The 17,302-nt window shown below is 32.9% G+C and overlaps 1 protein-coding gene across 1 annotated transcript; it reads right to left on the reverse strand.

Moving 5' to 3' along the window:
• Nucleotides 1-1,509: 1,509 nt before the first annotated feature.
• LOC120431525 (tyrosine-protein phosphatase corkscrew-like) lies at nt 1,510-15,651 on the reverse strand. The gene is made up of 7 exons (XM_039596621.1): nt 15,289-15,651; nt 14,715-15,221; nt 14,564-14,654; nt 10,587-10,776; nt 9,528-9,647; nt 9,294-9,358; nt 1,510-2,749 (listed from the first exon to the last, which is right to left on the reverse strand). The coding sequence occupies exons 1-7, from the start codon at nt 15,634-15,636 to the stop codon at nt 2,691-2,693; spliced, it is 1,380 nt and encodes a 459-aa protein (XP_039452555.1). The 5' UTR covers nt 15,637-15,651; the 3' UTR covers nt 1,510-2,690.
• Between the last annotated feature and the right edge of the window lie 1,651 nt (nt 15,652-17,302).

The raw sequence follows: 17,302 nt of genomic DNA on the forward strand, positions 1-17,302 counted from the left end.
TATCTGGACACTACAATGATCAAAATGATCAAAATGATCAAAATGATCAAAATGATCAAAATGATCAAAATGATCAAAATGATCAAACTGATCAAACTGATCAAAATGATCAAAATGATCAAAATGGTCAAAATGATCAAAACGATCAAAATGATCAAAATGGTCAAAATGACCAAAATGTTCCAAATGATCAAAATGATCAAAATGATCAAACTGATCAAAATGATCAAAATGATCAAAATGATCAAAATGATCAAAATGGTCGAAATGGTCAAAATGATCAAAATGACCAAAATAGTCAAAATGATCAAAATGATCAAAATGATCGAAATGATCAAAATGATCAAAATGGCCAAAATGATCAAAATGATCAAAATGGTCAAAATGATCAAAATGATCAAAATGATCAAAATGGTCAAAATGGTCAAAATGGTCAAAATGGTCAAAATGATAAAAATGATCAAAATGGTCAAAATGATCAAAAGGATTAAAATGATCTAAATGATCTAAATTACCAAGATGACTTCAATGACGATTATTGTGTAGTATTTTTTCTGAGTGAATCAACAAAATGACAAAGTGACCAATTTGATCATTATGCTCATTTTGGAAAATTTTGGTCATTCTAAAAATAATGACAATAAATTTTTTGCTTTTGTTTAACGAATTCAAAATAAATTACAGAAAGTTACTTTTTTTTGGTAAACAAATACCTGTTAAAAAAATAAGTGTTATTTTAATCGTACGATTTTTAAACATTCAGAAGAGATATATGGCTTTCGGATATTTCAACAGAAACATTGTATTCTATTGAAGAGACTAGCAGTTCGACATTGTTTTTTAATGAGTTTTTATCACTTTCATTTTATTTATTTTAGCAATAATTTCTTCTGCCTGATTATGACATGAGATTCGTCAAAAAAAAAAAAAAAAAAAATATTGTAAAGTTTGTGAAGTCAAACAAACAAAAATGATTTCTTTTTCAACTGTCATAGAAAAGACAAAAGAAAACAAACAAAAAGAAACAATGGTAAAGTAGGCTATGCAATTCTTTTTTGCTAAGAAAATTACAAACTTTTTATGCAAATTTTTGTTAATTTGTTCGTTTTAGGGTAAAGTTTATCATCCTTGACTTATTTCTTTTTCTGTCGTCGGTACAAAAATATAATGATAGATGGTTCTATTTTATCGATTGTTGCTTGCTTTACACTGAATTTATGTTTTTGCTTTAGATTTATGCAATATCCTACTCTTTGTTTTATTTTTTTTCTTTTCTGCGGGAAATATTTGAAAATCTCTACTTTAACACATTCAGCACATTGATAACGAGTTTCTTTTTGTTTATTTATCGGGGGTTCGTGTTCTAGTTTTAAATGTTATCTTTTTTTTTCTTTTCTTCGTTCAAATCTTTCTTTCTTAATGTTTTTTTTGTTGAGCCGCTTTTCGAAAATCACGCAACAAAAAGAAACAAGGAAAATGTGATACGAAAAGAAAAAAAACGCAACCAAAAACGATGCATGTAATGATATATTCATTCAGAGTGTGTGTGTGTGTGTCGGTGTGGATTCCGTAATAATAACATAAAGAATATGACAGTAACATTCGACGCGTAAAACCTTTCCTGAATCTTCCCTCAAACGTTTTGTTTTTGTTTTTTTGTTGTTGTTCAATTTTCTTTCAACAGAAAAGTAAGAAGAAACAAAAAAAAAAAGAGTAGCGGGTGCAGCATTGAAACACACTAAAACAAAACTGCTTAATCTCGAGTAAATGACCGTTTAAAAGGAAGCAAAAATTGTAAACAAAAAGTAACAAGATTTTTTTTTATTTTAGAATTTGGGAGTTTCTGAGTTCGCTCTCGCACTTTCACACGTTTTGCTTACTTCTTTCACTTATTTTGTTCTCATATGTTTTCATCACATTTGCAGCTTACGGTCAGCCCCGTTTTTGTTTTCTAGATTAGCGTGTAATTGTAATGTCGAACCAACACGGGGTGTTTTCAAACTGCGCGACAATTTGTTAGACTAGATACGCTAATATGTTCTTCTTTTAATGTTTTCTGTATTGTATTTCGATAGACGTTCTTTTTTGTGGATTTTTTTTTAACTTCTCTTCTAATATATTGTTTCAAATGACGGCGGGGATGAGTAGGAAGAGCTTTCGTTTTATATTCCCAAAAAAATAACTAGTTCTATCTGCTAAACTATCTCGTAAATGTATTTTATTATATATATGCAATATCTATTAACTGGTTGTATTTTGCTTGCATTTTCTCCGTTGCAATTTGCATGCTTTGTTTGATTTTGTGGGTTTGAATGTTTAAAAAACAAAACGGGAAAAAACATTTTCATTATAAGTAAGATAACAAAACAGTTTGCTTCTCTCGCAGTCGTCCTTGCCTTCTTTTTTATTATCTCCATTTATGCTGTTTTTTGTTGTTGTTGTTGTGAATGTTACTTGTTTCATCACGTCGTCGTCACATGCGCTTAATTAATTCACCTTTCCTACCATGAATCACACTTTGCTTATATGTTCTCGAACCCGGGTTCCGGCTGTGTTTTTCTTCTTCTTTAGATCTCACTGCGCGTTTTTCTTTCACTTTTTTTTTGTGGTGCATCCCTCTCCACACAGAGACAGGGCGCAGATTGGATTGGATTCGATGGCTGTTGACAACCAGTTTAAAAATCCATTTGTCATGATTTCCTCGGTGGCGTCGGGGGTGGTCGCGATTCTTTGGGAATGTTCTCATATACTGAGATTGAAAGATAAAAGAAAGAAAAACGTGGTTGAGATAACTACAGCTGATTTTTTGAGTAAATTTTAGAAAGAAAAAATCTAGAATTTTTTTTTAAAAGGCCTTAAGTTTTAACAAAAAACTTTGAAAAACTTGCAGTAAAAAAAATCGAGACAAAAATCATACTCATTTCAAACAAAGATGCTGCATAATCAAGATAGCCTACTGCCTCAAATCTGGGAAGCAGAGCCATCTGTTGGATTCGAACTAAAATTGCGTAGTTCGACTCAAGCCCGCTTGTGGTGCTGGTGGCGCAACTGATTTGAGTGCATATTTTAGGAGAAGTTGACCAATCAAGAGCGATTTACAGATACCAACAATTTTATGTTATGTTTTGAGTAAATGAAGAAAAATGTAAAAAAAATATCTTAGGTACATCCATCTAAACAAGGACCACACAAATTTGACAGCTAAACAATTCTCCCTTGAAATTGCAATTTTCTTCAAAACTTATTTTTTGAAGATAATAACACTAATTATTCAAATGCAAAGAATTATTTTGAAATTTTGAAGAAACAAATAACTCGATGGATTGTGATTTTCAAAATTAGTTTTTTGTCTCTTTCTACAGGCCTTTGTGCTCTCTTGTACTAAGCTTGCTGAGATTCCTAGCTAGTTAGAATAATAGAACACAGAGACATCTAAATATCTAGAATGAATGTCAAAGGCTGCGAAAATTAACACATTCGACCTTACGTCTATCGACCTTTTGTCTTTCGATCATTTGCCGCACATCCCAAAATGGTTAAGCCAATAAACTCATCTTAAAAAAAACCTAATCCACTAGCATAAAATGCCATTCAATAAATTTTAATGCTGACCGTACAAAGATGGCATCTTTTTGTTTTTAATCAGTAATTTTAGAACGGCATACTATGATCGAGCAAAATTGTAGAACCATGAGCACGTAGCATGTGATGAATCAAGAGAAATATGATAACACTCTAAAAATACCCTCTGTTTAATTTTCCGTTTTCGCAAGTCGACTTTTCTTTGTTTTTCGATGCCCGTGTGCTCTCTTGTACTAATTTTGCTGGGATTCCTATCTAGATAAAACATGAGAGCACACCGGCATCGATTTGTTGATTTGGATGAAACTTCGTCCATAACCTTGCATAATTATTTTTCCCATACTGAGTATGATAAGTATACATAACGAGAATGTAGGAAAATGTATGAAATTCTGTTTCTTTAGAAGTACTTTTCTGATCGATTTGGTGTCTTCGGTAAAGTTGTAGGTAGGGTAGGGTAGTCATCAATGAGACACTTTTGGTTTTCAACTTTCAACGATTTTTCTAATTTTTTCATCAGCATTTTTTAATGAACTTTTAGTTGCATTATCTTTCTTTTAATGTGTTCTTACATTGACCAAAATATGAGATCGATCTGACGTCTACAGCCAGAGTTATTCAACTGTCTCATTGTAGACGCACTTGGCAGGAACAATGAGACAGCTGGGGAACAATGAGACACTCTACTAAAATCAACATTTTTCTAGCAAAACATCATGTTTTTGTATTGTTCCATTGCAGGTGACTTGCCTTGAACATTTTAGAGCAATTTTGCCAACATGAAACTTTTATTAACAAAAGTTACACTAAAAAGTATTAAAATTTTGTAAAATCCATATATTAATACCAAATAACTTTGTATTTTTGGTTAAATGAAGTTAAAACTCAATAAATATGCCAAAAATCACTTTTAATTCATGTTTTGAAAGATTTCCATAGATTTTGAAAAGTTTATTGAAGAAAAATCAAAGTGTCTCATTGTTACCCATGGGCTGAAATGAGTGGGGAACAATGAGACAGCCCTGGATTCTGGGTATATTCTAAATTTTGGCCAAATCTAATGAAAGGACATTGTAGCCCAACTTAATCCCTATGGAACGTCGAAAGAAATTTGAAGAAATATTAGTTTTGGTGTAAATGGCAGCCTACGAGCGAAAAAGTATTTTTTGTCCATAATTTACTTTTACACCCCAGAATCAAACATTTATGAATAACTTGTCAAGGGAGCGTTCATAACCAAAGCCACTATTATGGCAGATGTGTATCCAGTAGACACACCTTTCCCCCAAATATGAGCCTAATTGGTTGAAACTACGACTTGTGAGAGCCATTTTATCATTGTTCCCCGTGTCTCATTGATGACTACTCTACCCTAATGATTAGAACCTTAAAAAAATCCGATATTTTTACTTTTTTTACGAAAAGTTTTAAATTAGGAAAATTTATGAATTTTCATTTTTTCCAAACTATGTAATATGAGATTGAAAATATACATCTTTTGAGTCGTAGTGTGTGATGGAGCAAAATATGGTTGCTAAGGCATGAATTTTAGAAAAAAAAAAAATTAGTGTTGAAATCCGACAAAAAAATCAAAAAATATTTTATAAAGATCGAATTGAATTGGCAATTGATAAGTACTTAAAATAGTTTAAGCTACGTTTTCAGGTTTTTTTTAATTTAATAAATTCTTGAAAGGAATGCACCTCGAGGAAAATGTCATGGAAAACTTAAGACAAGTTTCTATAATTTTCTCTCTGAAACTTTCAGAATTTGAATCGATGATTTTTTTCCTAGTATCACTTAATAAGCCTGGAAATCATTGGTTAGATTTTTAATGTTAGAAAATTAACCTTTGTTAATTGTTTTGATCCTTTCAAGAAAAATAATTTCTTAATTTTAAAACCAGGCATGCATTTTGAAAAGGTCTTCAAAAAGATATTTTTTATCATTTCATATCTTTATAGTTGAGAAGCACTTAAAGGTATTTGTTTCGTCAAAATCTGAAGTTTTTTAAAAGGGCCTATATATTTTTTAAATTTTTGTAACCGCTTTGAGTCAGGGATAAAAAAGGTTTATTTTACCATTAAAAAAACTCTAGAAATATGTTAAGAGCGAGTCCACGAACAGGGCATACCCCTTTGTATGGGACGTCGTTTGGACCTCACCAATCTGCCTGAAATTTTCAGGGTTTGTTTGTACATATAAAATTAGCATCTGGCCAAAATATGAGCACTATAGGTCAACGGGAAGTGGGGCAAATCGGGACACGAAGTTTGAAGGTTCAAAAACGTCAGAAATCGTAAAAAAGCTGTAACTTGGGCAAAATTCAATTTAATTTCAAAATTCAAAATGCATCTGAAAGGGCTTAAAAAATGCAACAAAATGCAGGGTAGAGCATCCCAATTGGTTGAATCTAAAGGGAGTTATTGGCATTTTAGTGAAAAAATAGCATAATTTTCAAACTCATATAAAAAAGTGTTCCATCCAGCTATCAACTCGGTTCGACCTGCAGCTTGTAGGGGACATCTGGGACTACCATCTGAGACTGAGAACGCTTTGGGTAAGGCAGTTGAACACATCAAATAGATACTTTTACTTTGAGTGAATTTTTTGGCTGTAAATTTTTGCTCGGGGGACCCCTTAGATCCCATTTTCTGATGATAATTTTATCATATTCGTGTTCCTGAGACAATTTCACAATAGAAACATGCATAAAAATGTTTATTTTCATCCATTTTAACCCTTTAAAAAATGAAAGTTAAAAAAAATTGAGATGCTGCTTTTTTTCTGGTGTCATCTAGTATCCTTGGAAACGAACTTGATTTTTAATAAATGTGAATCGAAGATTTTTTTTAACTTTCATTTTTTAAAGGGTTAAAATGGATGAAAATAAACATTTTTATGCATGTTTCTCTTGTGAAATTGTCTCAGGAACACGAATACGATAAAATTATCATCAGAAAATGGGATCTAAGGGGTCCCCCGAGCAAAAATTTACAGCCAAAAAATTCACTAAAAGTAAAAGTATCTATTTGATGTGTTAAACTGCCTTACCCAAAGCGTTCTCAGTCTCAGATGGTAGTCCCAGATGTCCCCTACAAGCTGCAGGTCGAACCGAGTTGATATCTGGATGGAACACTTTTTTATTTGAGTTTGAAAATTATGCTATTTTTTCACTAAAATGCCAATAACTCCCTTTAGATTCAACCAATTGGGATGTTCTACCCTGCATTTTGTTGCATTTTTTAGCCCTTTCAGATGCATTTTGAATTTTGAAATTAAATTGAATTTTGCCCAAGTTACAGCCTTTTTACGATTTTTGACGTTTTTGAACCTTCAAAATTTGTGTCCCGATTTGCCCCACTTCCCGTTGACCTAGAGTGCTCATATTTTGGCCAGATGCTAGTTTTATATGTACAAACAAACCCTGAAAATTTCAGGCAGATTGGTGAGGTCGATGCGAGATGGGTATGCTTTGCTCGTGGACTCGCTCTTAAGCTCAGTTTTTTTAAGTGTCCATGTAAGTCCATTTTGTATTTTTTGAACTGACGATATCTCAGTCACAACTTGTTTGATTTTCAAGGTTCAAAAAATATAAACCCTGTGAAATTGTCTAAGGGAAATATACCTATTTTAAGCCTAATAAGCGGTCATGTTTGAATGATGCTGGATAATCTGGAGTGTTCCTTGAAATTTATTAAAACCAAGTACACCAACGAGTAGAGCAACTTTTTGTGAATATTTCTGTTTATTTTCACCTTTACTAACAGTTATTCTATTCCTTTTACAAGCATTTAAAAAAAATATTTCCAAAATGTATTCTAATCAAACGAGAATGCATTGGGCCACGTTCGTTTCCTATTTTCAGCTTAGTTTTTTTTTACTTCCAGCGCTCTTTTGGGTCTGCTTAGTGCTGCCAAAATTGATGAAATTTAAGCGAACACTCACGAAAAGTACCATTCATAGAGAAAATTTCCTGGCATCACTGGCTCACTCCAACAGGCGCTGCTGGTAGTGTTGGTGGCCACCCTTTGTTCTTTATTTGCCTTCGCTTCTCGCTCGGTTTTCTTCAGCCTTCGATTGGAATGGGTAGTCAAAAATCAATCGTCAAAAGACTTGGCGCGTTTGATTTTTTGATGGCGCTTGCTAATTATTTACATGTTTCGGGATTATTTTTCAAGTAAGTGACTAAATAATGTTTAAAAGAACATGTTGCTGAAAGTTGGGGAAAGTTTTGTATCGAAAGCGCCGTGGGAAAGTAAACGAAAGAGAAAAGATGATTTTGGCGATATTCATTAGGCGTTTGGGGGTTTCTCGCGTGTGGCACTGTGTGTGCCAACAAAATGATGAGAAATTATGATCAAAAGTGCATTAAATTTGATCTTTTTGGCCAGTAAGTAGCAAACATTTGCTTACTTAGTCGAGGCAAACTCTCCATATGACGAAAATAGGTTTTAGATTGAAAAGGATATATTTCACCTATTTTTTTAAAATACTCTCAACCCCCGGTGGTTGGTCACTTTTTCGTTTGACACTTTTTTAGATTGTACCCCGTTGGTTGGTCAAAGTCAACCAACAAAGTGACGAACTTTCACTTATTACACGGCGCTCACGTTGATAGTGTCAGTGAACTGTGTGTAAAAGGGGTGTCAAACTAAAAATGTGATCGTTTGACAACAGTTAGTGTCAAACCATCGGGTTTGAGTGTACAATAATTTTAAAATCAAATCCAACATTTCAAAAGGGCTTTAAGTAGAAATCCATTTAAAAACAAATACACTCAAACCCCGATGGTTTGACACCAACTGTTGTCAAACGAACGGGGTCACTTTTTAGTTTGACACCCCTTTTACACGGAGTTCACACACACTACCAAACGTTTGGTTTGATAATGTGCGTGAGCGCCGTGTAAAAAGTGACAGTTCGTCACTTTTTAGTTTGACTTTGACCAACCAACGTGGGTACAAACTAAACAAGTGTCAAACAAAAAAGTGACTAACCACCGGGGGTGGAGTGTAAAAAAATCTGGCTTTATTTTAAAATTTTTAATATGCTTTTATTTGAAATTTTGTAAAATTTCACAAAGATTCCAGATACAAGCCAGCAAATACTTGAAAATGGAGTATTTTACAAAAAAAAAGTACTTTGCAAACTTAATTTGTTTATAAAAAATATTTTGGAAAGTTTCTCAGCATTGTTGGAATTCGAGCGAGAAGAAGGAAAGCATTTCTCGCTCGCGAACGAGGGAGAGAACTTGTAGTACTTTTCTCTTCTCGCTCGCGCTCGCATTTTCGTTCGCGTTCTCGCTCTCGCCGCGAGCGCTCGCGAGCGCCTCGTGCTAGCCGTTCGCCCCAAGCTAGCAATTTGTTTATCAGGCTTATGAATACGAACCAGGCGATGGTATAGAGGTGTAACTTCAATCGCTGTGTTGTTTTTTGTTCGTTTCTAACACGTTCAACTTCTCGCGAACGGGCAATTCTGGCTCGCGAGAAAGCCCGTTCGCGAGCGGAGGAGAGCACGGGCAAGCGGTGAGTTTCTCTCGGCAGCTCGAGACTCGCGGCGAGAACTCGAGAGAGAGAAAATTTTCTCGCGAGAGCGCGATAATACCAACACTGTTTCTCAGAGTACATTTTAAATATTTGATTAGAAATATAAAAAAGTAACTAAACTTGAATTGATCATAAAGATATCATAATAGTTTGGAAACTTACCTGATGAAGGATTGTTCAAGTCAGTCACAGCCCTCGGTAGTGGTATTTGGGAGTCGGATGTTGATCTAAGTAAGGAAAAAAAAATTTAAGTTAGCAAAATTGTTGTTTCAACAAAGTTATTTAGCTAAACAAAAGTTAGATAAAAAAAATATTTTCTACCACAACCAAAAGTTTTATGAAAAATAAAAACAAAACCAAAAAGAAACCCAATATTCTTCAGAACAATAACAATACCTAGTCGTGTGATTATGCGAGCGATTATTGGGCAGTTCTTGCTGTCTAGTGTTTAAGCTTAGTGTCGAGAGGGAGGCCGGCAGGGGCGACCGCTGCAGATCACTGCTATCACATGCATATCTGGGGGTGTGCACGCCCGGTGGTTAGGATGGGTGATTTTTTTTTATTGGTACAGAAACAGAGAGAGAGCGCGAGAAAGAGAGTGAAAAAAGAAGGAGAAAGACAAAAACAGGGTTAAAACACGAACACACACCACACGCACTTGTCCTGAAAAGTATGCGGTTAGTAGTGAAGCAAGCAGTTAAGAATTTAGCAGTGCCATCTGTTGGCGTTTTGGAGAGACGCCATGGTTGCCTACCTTTAGGCGTTTTCTCTTACACAAAACAAAAAATGCATTTTGGTTGCCTAACTTCAGGCGCTTTTGTCATATTTCACCAACAGAAGGGTGAAATCGAGTTGAAACGCCTAAAAGTAGATTGTTTAGAGGGAAAGCGCCGAAACGTAGGCAACCGGGACGTTTCGTGGAACGACCAACAGATGGCACTGATTTTGCCTAACGAACCAACGCAAAACGCACTAGAACCGATCGGGCGGAACGAAGCAACCCATTTTTCAAGGTCAAACCGGACTTTTTGAGGACATTTGGTAAATTTGAACGTAATTCGACCACGGTACGGAAAGTTTGGCATTTTTTATTATTTCATTTTCGTTTTTTGAAAGTGTTAAGTTTACAATAACAGTAATATCACAATAGACAACTGGGATTGACTTTTGGCTGATGACTACCGCTTGGTTCTTGCTACATTTTGCGTTGGTTTGTGTTTCCATTTATTTTTATTTACTTCCACAAAGCAAACAAAGTTAAAACTATTCTACTTTTTGAGGTTAGAGCGAAAGAGAGCGCGTGGGATCGGCGATCTGGAACGCGTTCCGGAAGGTTTTAAATGGCACTCCTACTACACAGTAGCAAAACATCCTCCTAGAACCGTTCCAAACCCGTCCCACCGTAAAAAATAGTCTAGCCCCCATAAAAAAAACTAAACGTAGATCTCGTCGTACTTTATGTTGGTGTACTCCCGGCCGACCTGCAGGCTCTGCTGCTCGGCCCGCTTGCGCTGGAACAGCGTCTGGATGTAGTGCTGCACGGCGTAGTACACGAACTTGTACTGCGCCTCGGTCTGGACCATGCCGGAGCGTTGCGAGCGCACCATCTGGATCGTCCGCTGGATGTCGATCTCGCAATCGAGGCCTGCAAAGATTTGGGAAAAAAAATTATTGAAGAGTTTTTTTTAAATATTTTTTAAATTTGAACATAACTTTCAATGTTTTTTTTTTCAAATAGAACATAATTTTCATTCTTTTATTTTTGTTTCGATGTTGTTAAAAAAAATAAAAACATTGAATAAATTTAAAATTTAAAATTATTAAAATATCAAAAATATATAATAGAATTTTAAAATTTGAGAGTTAAAAATTTTTAAATTTTTTTAAAACTTTGAAATTTTTTAAATCATTAAAAGTTTTGAGACTTCCAAATTTTTAAAAATATTAAATAATATTGAAATTTTAAAAATTCCGACAAATTTGAAATTTTTGAAAAAAAAATTAAAGTTCCGAAAATTCGAATTTTGAATAATTTGAGAATTGTGAGAATTTTGATAATTTACAAAATTTTGGGAGTTTTTATAATAAGCAAAATTTCCAGAATTTTCAGGATTTACACAATTTACAGATTTTTTTAAATTTTGAGAAATTCTGACTTAAAAAAAATTAGAATTTTCTGAATCATCAATATTTTCAGAAATTTAAGAATTTTCCAAATTTTTAGGATTTTTAGAATTTTCAGAACTTTCAAAATTTTAAGAATTTTCAGAATTTTCAGAATTTTCAGAATTTTCAGAATTGTCGGTATTTTTAGAATTTTCAGAATTTTCAGAATTTTCAAAATTTTAAGAATTTTCAAAATTTTCAAAATTTTCAAAATTTTCAGAATTTTCAAAATTTTTAAAATTTTCAAAATTTTTAGAATTTTCAGAATTTTCAAAATTTTTAAAATTTTCAGAATTTTCAGAATTTTCAGAATTTTCAGAATTTTCAGAATTTTCAGAATTTTCAGAATTTTCAGAATTTTCAGAATTTTCAGAATTTTCAGAATTTTCAGAATTTTCAGAATTTTCAGAATTTTTAGAATTTTCAGAATTTTCAAAATTTTTAGAATTTTCAGAATTTTCAGAATTTTCAGAATTTTCAGAATTTTCAGAATTTTCAGAATTTTCAGAATTTTCAGAATTTTCAGAATTTTCAAAATTTTCAGAATTTTCAGAATTTTCAGAATTTTCGGAATTTTCGGAATTTTTAGAATGTTCATAATTTTTAAGAATTTAAAGAATTTAAAGAATTTAAAGAATTTAAAGAATTTAAAGAATTTACAGAATTTTCTAATTTTTAAGAATTTTCTAAATTTTCAGAATTTTCTAAATTTTCAGAATTTGCTAAATTTTCAAAATTTTCTACATTTTTAGAATTTTCTGAATTTTTAAAATCTTTAAAATTTTGACATTTTTAGAATTTTTAAAATTTCCAGAATTTTATTTTTTTTAGAATTTTCTAAAAAATTTAAAAATTTTAATTGTTTTAGAATTTTTAAGAATTCTCAAAAATTAAATTTTTAAAATTTTGGAATTCTTGGAATTTTTAAAATATGGAAATTTTTTCAGAATTTCCAATATTTTTAGAATTTTTCGAATTTTCAGATCCTTTAGAATTTTCAGAATTTTAAAAGTTTTCAGAATTTTTCTGGATTTTGTGAATTTTGACAATTTTGTGAATTTTGAGATTGTGAATTTCAAAAAAATTGGGAATTTTGAAAATTTTGTAAATTTTGAGAATGTTGAGAGCTTAGTAATTTTTGAAAAAAAAAAATATTATTTTTGGAATTTACAGAATTTTTACAATTTACAGATTTTTTACAATTTTGAGAATCTTTAGAGTGTTTTTGACAATTGTGAAAATTGGGATATTTTTTAGAATTTTTCAGATATTCAATATTTAGAGTTTGTAAAAATTTCAATACTTTTTTTACTATTTATTTTTTGAGTCTCTAATTTTTCTGAATTTTTAATTTTTTTAGATTTTTTTTATTGTAAAAATTTGAAAATTTTATTAATTTTAAGAATTTTGAGAATGTTGAGAATGTTGACAATTTTGAGGATTTCGAGAATTTTGACAGTTATGACAGTTCTGAGAATTTTGATAATTAGGACAATTTGGACAATTTGGACAATTGAGAATGTTGACAGTTCTGAGAATTTTGACAATTTGTACAATTTTGACAATATTGACAATTTTGACAATGTTGACAATTTAGAGGATTTTAAGAATTTTGAGAATTTTGAGAATTTTGAGAATTTTGACAATTTTGAATTTTTAGAATTTTGAGAATTTGGAAAATTTTGAGAATTTTGAGAATTTTAAGATTTTTTTAGATTTCAGAATTTTTAGTTTTCAGAATTTTCCAAATTTTTAGATTGTTTAAAATTTTCAGAATTTTTAGATTGTTTAAAATTTTCAGAATTTTTATGAACTATGAGAGGTTTTAGAATTTTGAGAGGTTTCAGAATTTTGAAAATGTTGTTATTTTTGAGAATTTTGAACATTTTGACAATTTTGACAATTTTGACAATTTCGAAAATTTTGACAATTTTGGCAATTTCGACAATTTTGACAATTTTGACAATTTTGACAATTTTGACAATTTTGACAATTTTGACAATTTTGACAATTTTGTCAATTTTGACAATTGACAATTTTTAAAATTTTGAAAATTTTGACAATTTTGACAATTTTGACAATTTTGACAATTTTGTCAATTTTGACAATTTTGACAATTTTGACAATTTTGACAATTTTGACAATTTTGACAATTTTGACAATTTTGACAATTTTGACAATTTTGACAATTTTGACAATTTTGACAATTTTGACAATTTTGACAATTTTGACAATTTTGACAATTTTGACAATTTTGACAATTTTGTTAATTTTGTCAATTTTGACAATTTTTAAAATTTTGACAATTTTGACAATTTTGACAATTTTGTCAATTTTGTCAATTTTGACAATTTTGTCAATTTTGACAATTGACAATTTTTAAAATTTTGACAATTTTGACAATTTTGACAATTTTGACAATTTTGACAATTTTGACAATTTTGACAATTTTGACAATTTTGACAATTTTGACAATTTTGACAATTTTGACAATTTTGACAATTTTGACAATTTTGACAATTTTGACAATTTTGACAATTTTAACAATTTTGACAATTTTGAAAATTTTGACAATTTTGACAATTTTGACAATTTTGACAATTTTGACAATTTTTAAAATTTTGAAAATTTTGACAATTTTGACAATTTTGACATTTTTGACAATTTTGACAATTTTGACAATTTTGACAATTTTGACAATTTTGACAATTTTGACAATTTTGACAATTTTGACAATTTTGACAATTTTGACAATTTTGACAATTTTGACAATTTTGACAATTTTGACAATTTTGACAATTTTGACAATTTTGACAATTTTGACAATTTTGACAATTTTGACAATTTTGACAATTTTGACAATTTTGACAATTTTGACAATTTTGACAATATTTAAAATTTTGACAATTTTGACAATGTTGACAATTTTGACAATTTTGACAATTTGGACAATTTTGACAATTTTGACCATTTGTACAATTTGGACAATTTGGACAATTGGGACAGTTTTGACAATGTTGCCAATTTTGCCAATTTTGACAATTTCGTCGATTTGGTCAATTTGGTCAATTTTGTCAATTTTGACAATTTTGACAATATGGACAATTTCGAGAATTTTGAGAATTTTGACAATTTGGACAATTTTGAGAATTTTGAGAACTTTGAGAATTTGAAAATTTGAGAATTTTGCCAATTTTAACAATTTTTACAAATTTGACAAATTTTACAACTTTGAGAATTTTAAAAATTGGTTCAATCGATCTTACCTTCTCGATCAATCTGGTCCAGGATCATATCGATCACAATGAACGTTCCCGTGCGACCGATTCCCGCCGAACAGTGGACACAGATTGGGCCCTAAAATGGAGAATTGAGATGACTTCACAATAGCAGGTAAAACGAAAACCCGGATCTTACCGGCGCGAGTCCCTCCAGCTGCAGCTGCTCCTGGCGCGCGTTCACGTCCTGCAGAAAGTTGAGCACGCAGCCCGGATCGGACGGGACGCCGTGGTCGGGCCACACCTGGAAGTGGTACTGGAAGATCTTGCGCTCGTCCTGCCCCCGCCACGCCAGCAGAAACTCCCGCAGCGTGTAGTCGGCGGTGCTCGTCTCGCTGAGGCAGGTCACCCGGGCCTGGCCCCACTCCCGGCTCTGCTGCGGGTCGGGCCAGTACTTTTCGCACTTCTTTTTGCCCCGCTCGATCTCTTTGGTGGTCATCACTATCACGCGGGTGTTCTCCTGCCAGATCATGTTCCAAAAGTCCTGTATCGTGTTCGCCAGGCAGCCCTGCGTCGCGATGTACGTCTTGAAGAGGTCCTTCTCGTCGGTGGCGCCGGTTCCGCGGAGCAGTCCTCCGCCGGTGGGACAACCGCCGGCCTGCAGCTGCAACCGGGACGTCAACGATTCGTTTCGCTTGTGTTTGGACTAAAAGCGGGAAAGAGTTTGTCAGAAATTTGATGAAAAGCCCAAAGACCGCACACTCAACCCTAACCTCATTCGCTTTCAACGCACACTGGGAGCACGGTTTGCCGAGCAGTTGGCAGCTCTGACAGTTCTTCGTTGGTTGCTGGTTGATGCTGGCGTACGTCGTCGGAGTCCCGCTGCCGTTGGAGGTCGCGGAAGTGTTGTTGCAGGAGGTGGAGGAGGAGGAGGAGTTGTTGTTTTGCTGGGCCAGATTCTCCGACGAGGAGCTCATCTCGTTCTGTTCCGATTCGGTTGGCTGCCGGATGTAGTTGGCGTTGATGTACTCGGCGCCAGGTGCGGAGCTGTCCACGTCTTTCAGCTTGACGCGGGTGTGGTCGACTGGAATGGAGAACGGGAAGAAATAGAGCGTTGACATTATTAATTTGTTTTTTTTAGAATATTTAAAACAAATTCACTGCGATTTAAAAAAAAATACAATTTAAGTTAGAGAAATGGTAAAGTTACCCATTCCCATCACACTAAGCGGTGGTGCCTAAATGATGCTCAATAATTCGGGGTGTTCCTTGAAATTTACCAAAACCAAGTACAACTGCTAGTAGAACAGCCTTTTGTGAACATTTCTGTTTGATTTGGCTTTAACCAAAAGAAATTTCTATTTCTTTTAAAGGCATTTTAAAAAAATATTTTCAAGTTCTATTCCCATCTGACGAAAATTCCCTGTTGCCAAATCGATGGAAAAAGTTTTTTTTTTCTTGAATATTTTTAGTTTTTGCAACAGGGCAATCAAAATATATTATAACCGGAACCGGATTTTAATCGAACACAATTTATTATGTTTTTTTTTGTTTCATGTTTTGGTAATTTTCATTTTTTGCAAGGCTTTATCTCAGCAATCTCCGACTTTGGTTGCCAACAATTTCCATAAAAATCAATATGCAGAGAATTTTTTCAGCTCTTCGAATATATATTTTTTTAAGATGGACAAGGGTGAACACTCTTTTTCGCAATTCGCAATTTTCAGTGTAAGAACGGGCCTTGACCGATCTTATGCACTAGGTTCCCGACGAACACGCACTGCCCTTACACCTACATCTCACCCTTGCTCTGAGTCAGTACGAGCAGCACGCTAGAACACGCTTTGAGTGTTCGTGCCAGGCATGCACACCTTCTTTTCCGGTTACGCATTTTAACTCGGCCGGGGGTGGTACATTAAGTAGGGTTTGATGTAAGTATAAGCGCCTAACCATTTAAAGTGTGCCTATCAACTTTCATTAAAGCAAGTACTGTTTTAATTTTAGTTTGAATTCAAAAACTTATTGTTATTTACTGTGTATTGTTTTCTCCTGAAATCTTCCCTATTGTTGAGTCTGTTTATCTGTTGCTATTTCTTTTGTCGCGGTGTTTTGTTACAATTTTTGGTCCTAAGCATGTTATAATAGTTTACCAAAAATACAATAGTAATATTTGTGTTAATCCTTTAACCATTCCATAAATTGAGTAAGGGCTCAAACCTCACTTGTTTGAATAAAAAAGGGTAAAGATTGAAAACAATAGACAGTAAAAGAGAAAAATCAAGTATCAGTAGTAAGAGAATGATGAGCGTATTTTGAAGAATAAAAATGAGAAGCTAGATGTATTAGATGTAAAATTAGACAATAGTTAATAAATAGAGATACAAAACAAGCTTAGATTATAGTAATTATAATTTATAGGACAGATAAAGAATTATTCGAATAAATAAATTCGCAATAAAATCAAAAAAGATTAGGCGAATGATAAATAGACTTGATATTTTACTTGTACATTAAGGAAAAGCATATTTTTAAGGAAAAAAAACAAAACAAAGTTTGTTACAGCAGTATCAATTTATAGAAAAGAGTGGAAAAGCTTTGAGAGATAAGAGAATCAAAAGTTAGTAAAATTAACATCAAATGTTGGATATTAAATAGAAGAATCAGTGAAGAATTGGGAATCAGAAGAGCAAAATAAAAATAGGAGATAGGTGGTAGCTGAGAATGAAGAGAAGAGAAACCCCGTTGTACGATGTTTCAGGTACATCCACAGCAGTTGACTCAACATAC

Source organism: Culex pipiens, chromosome 3 (assembly GCF_016801865.2).
Source record: "Culex pipiens pallens isolate TS chromosome 3, TS_CPP_V2, whole genome shotgun sequence".
Classification (NCBI taxonomy): Eukaryota; Metazoa; Arthropoda; class Insecta; order Diptera; family Culicidae; genus Culex; species Culex pipiens.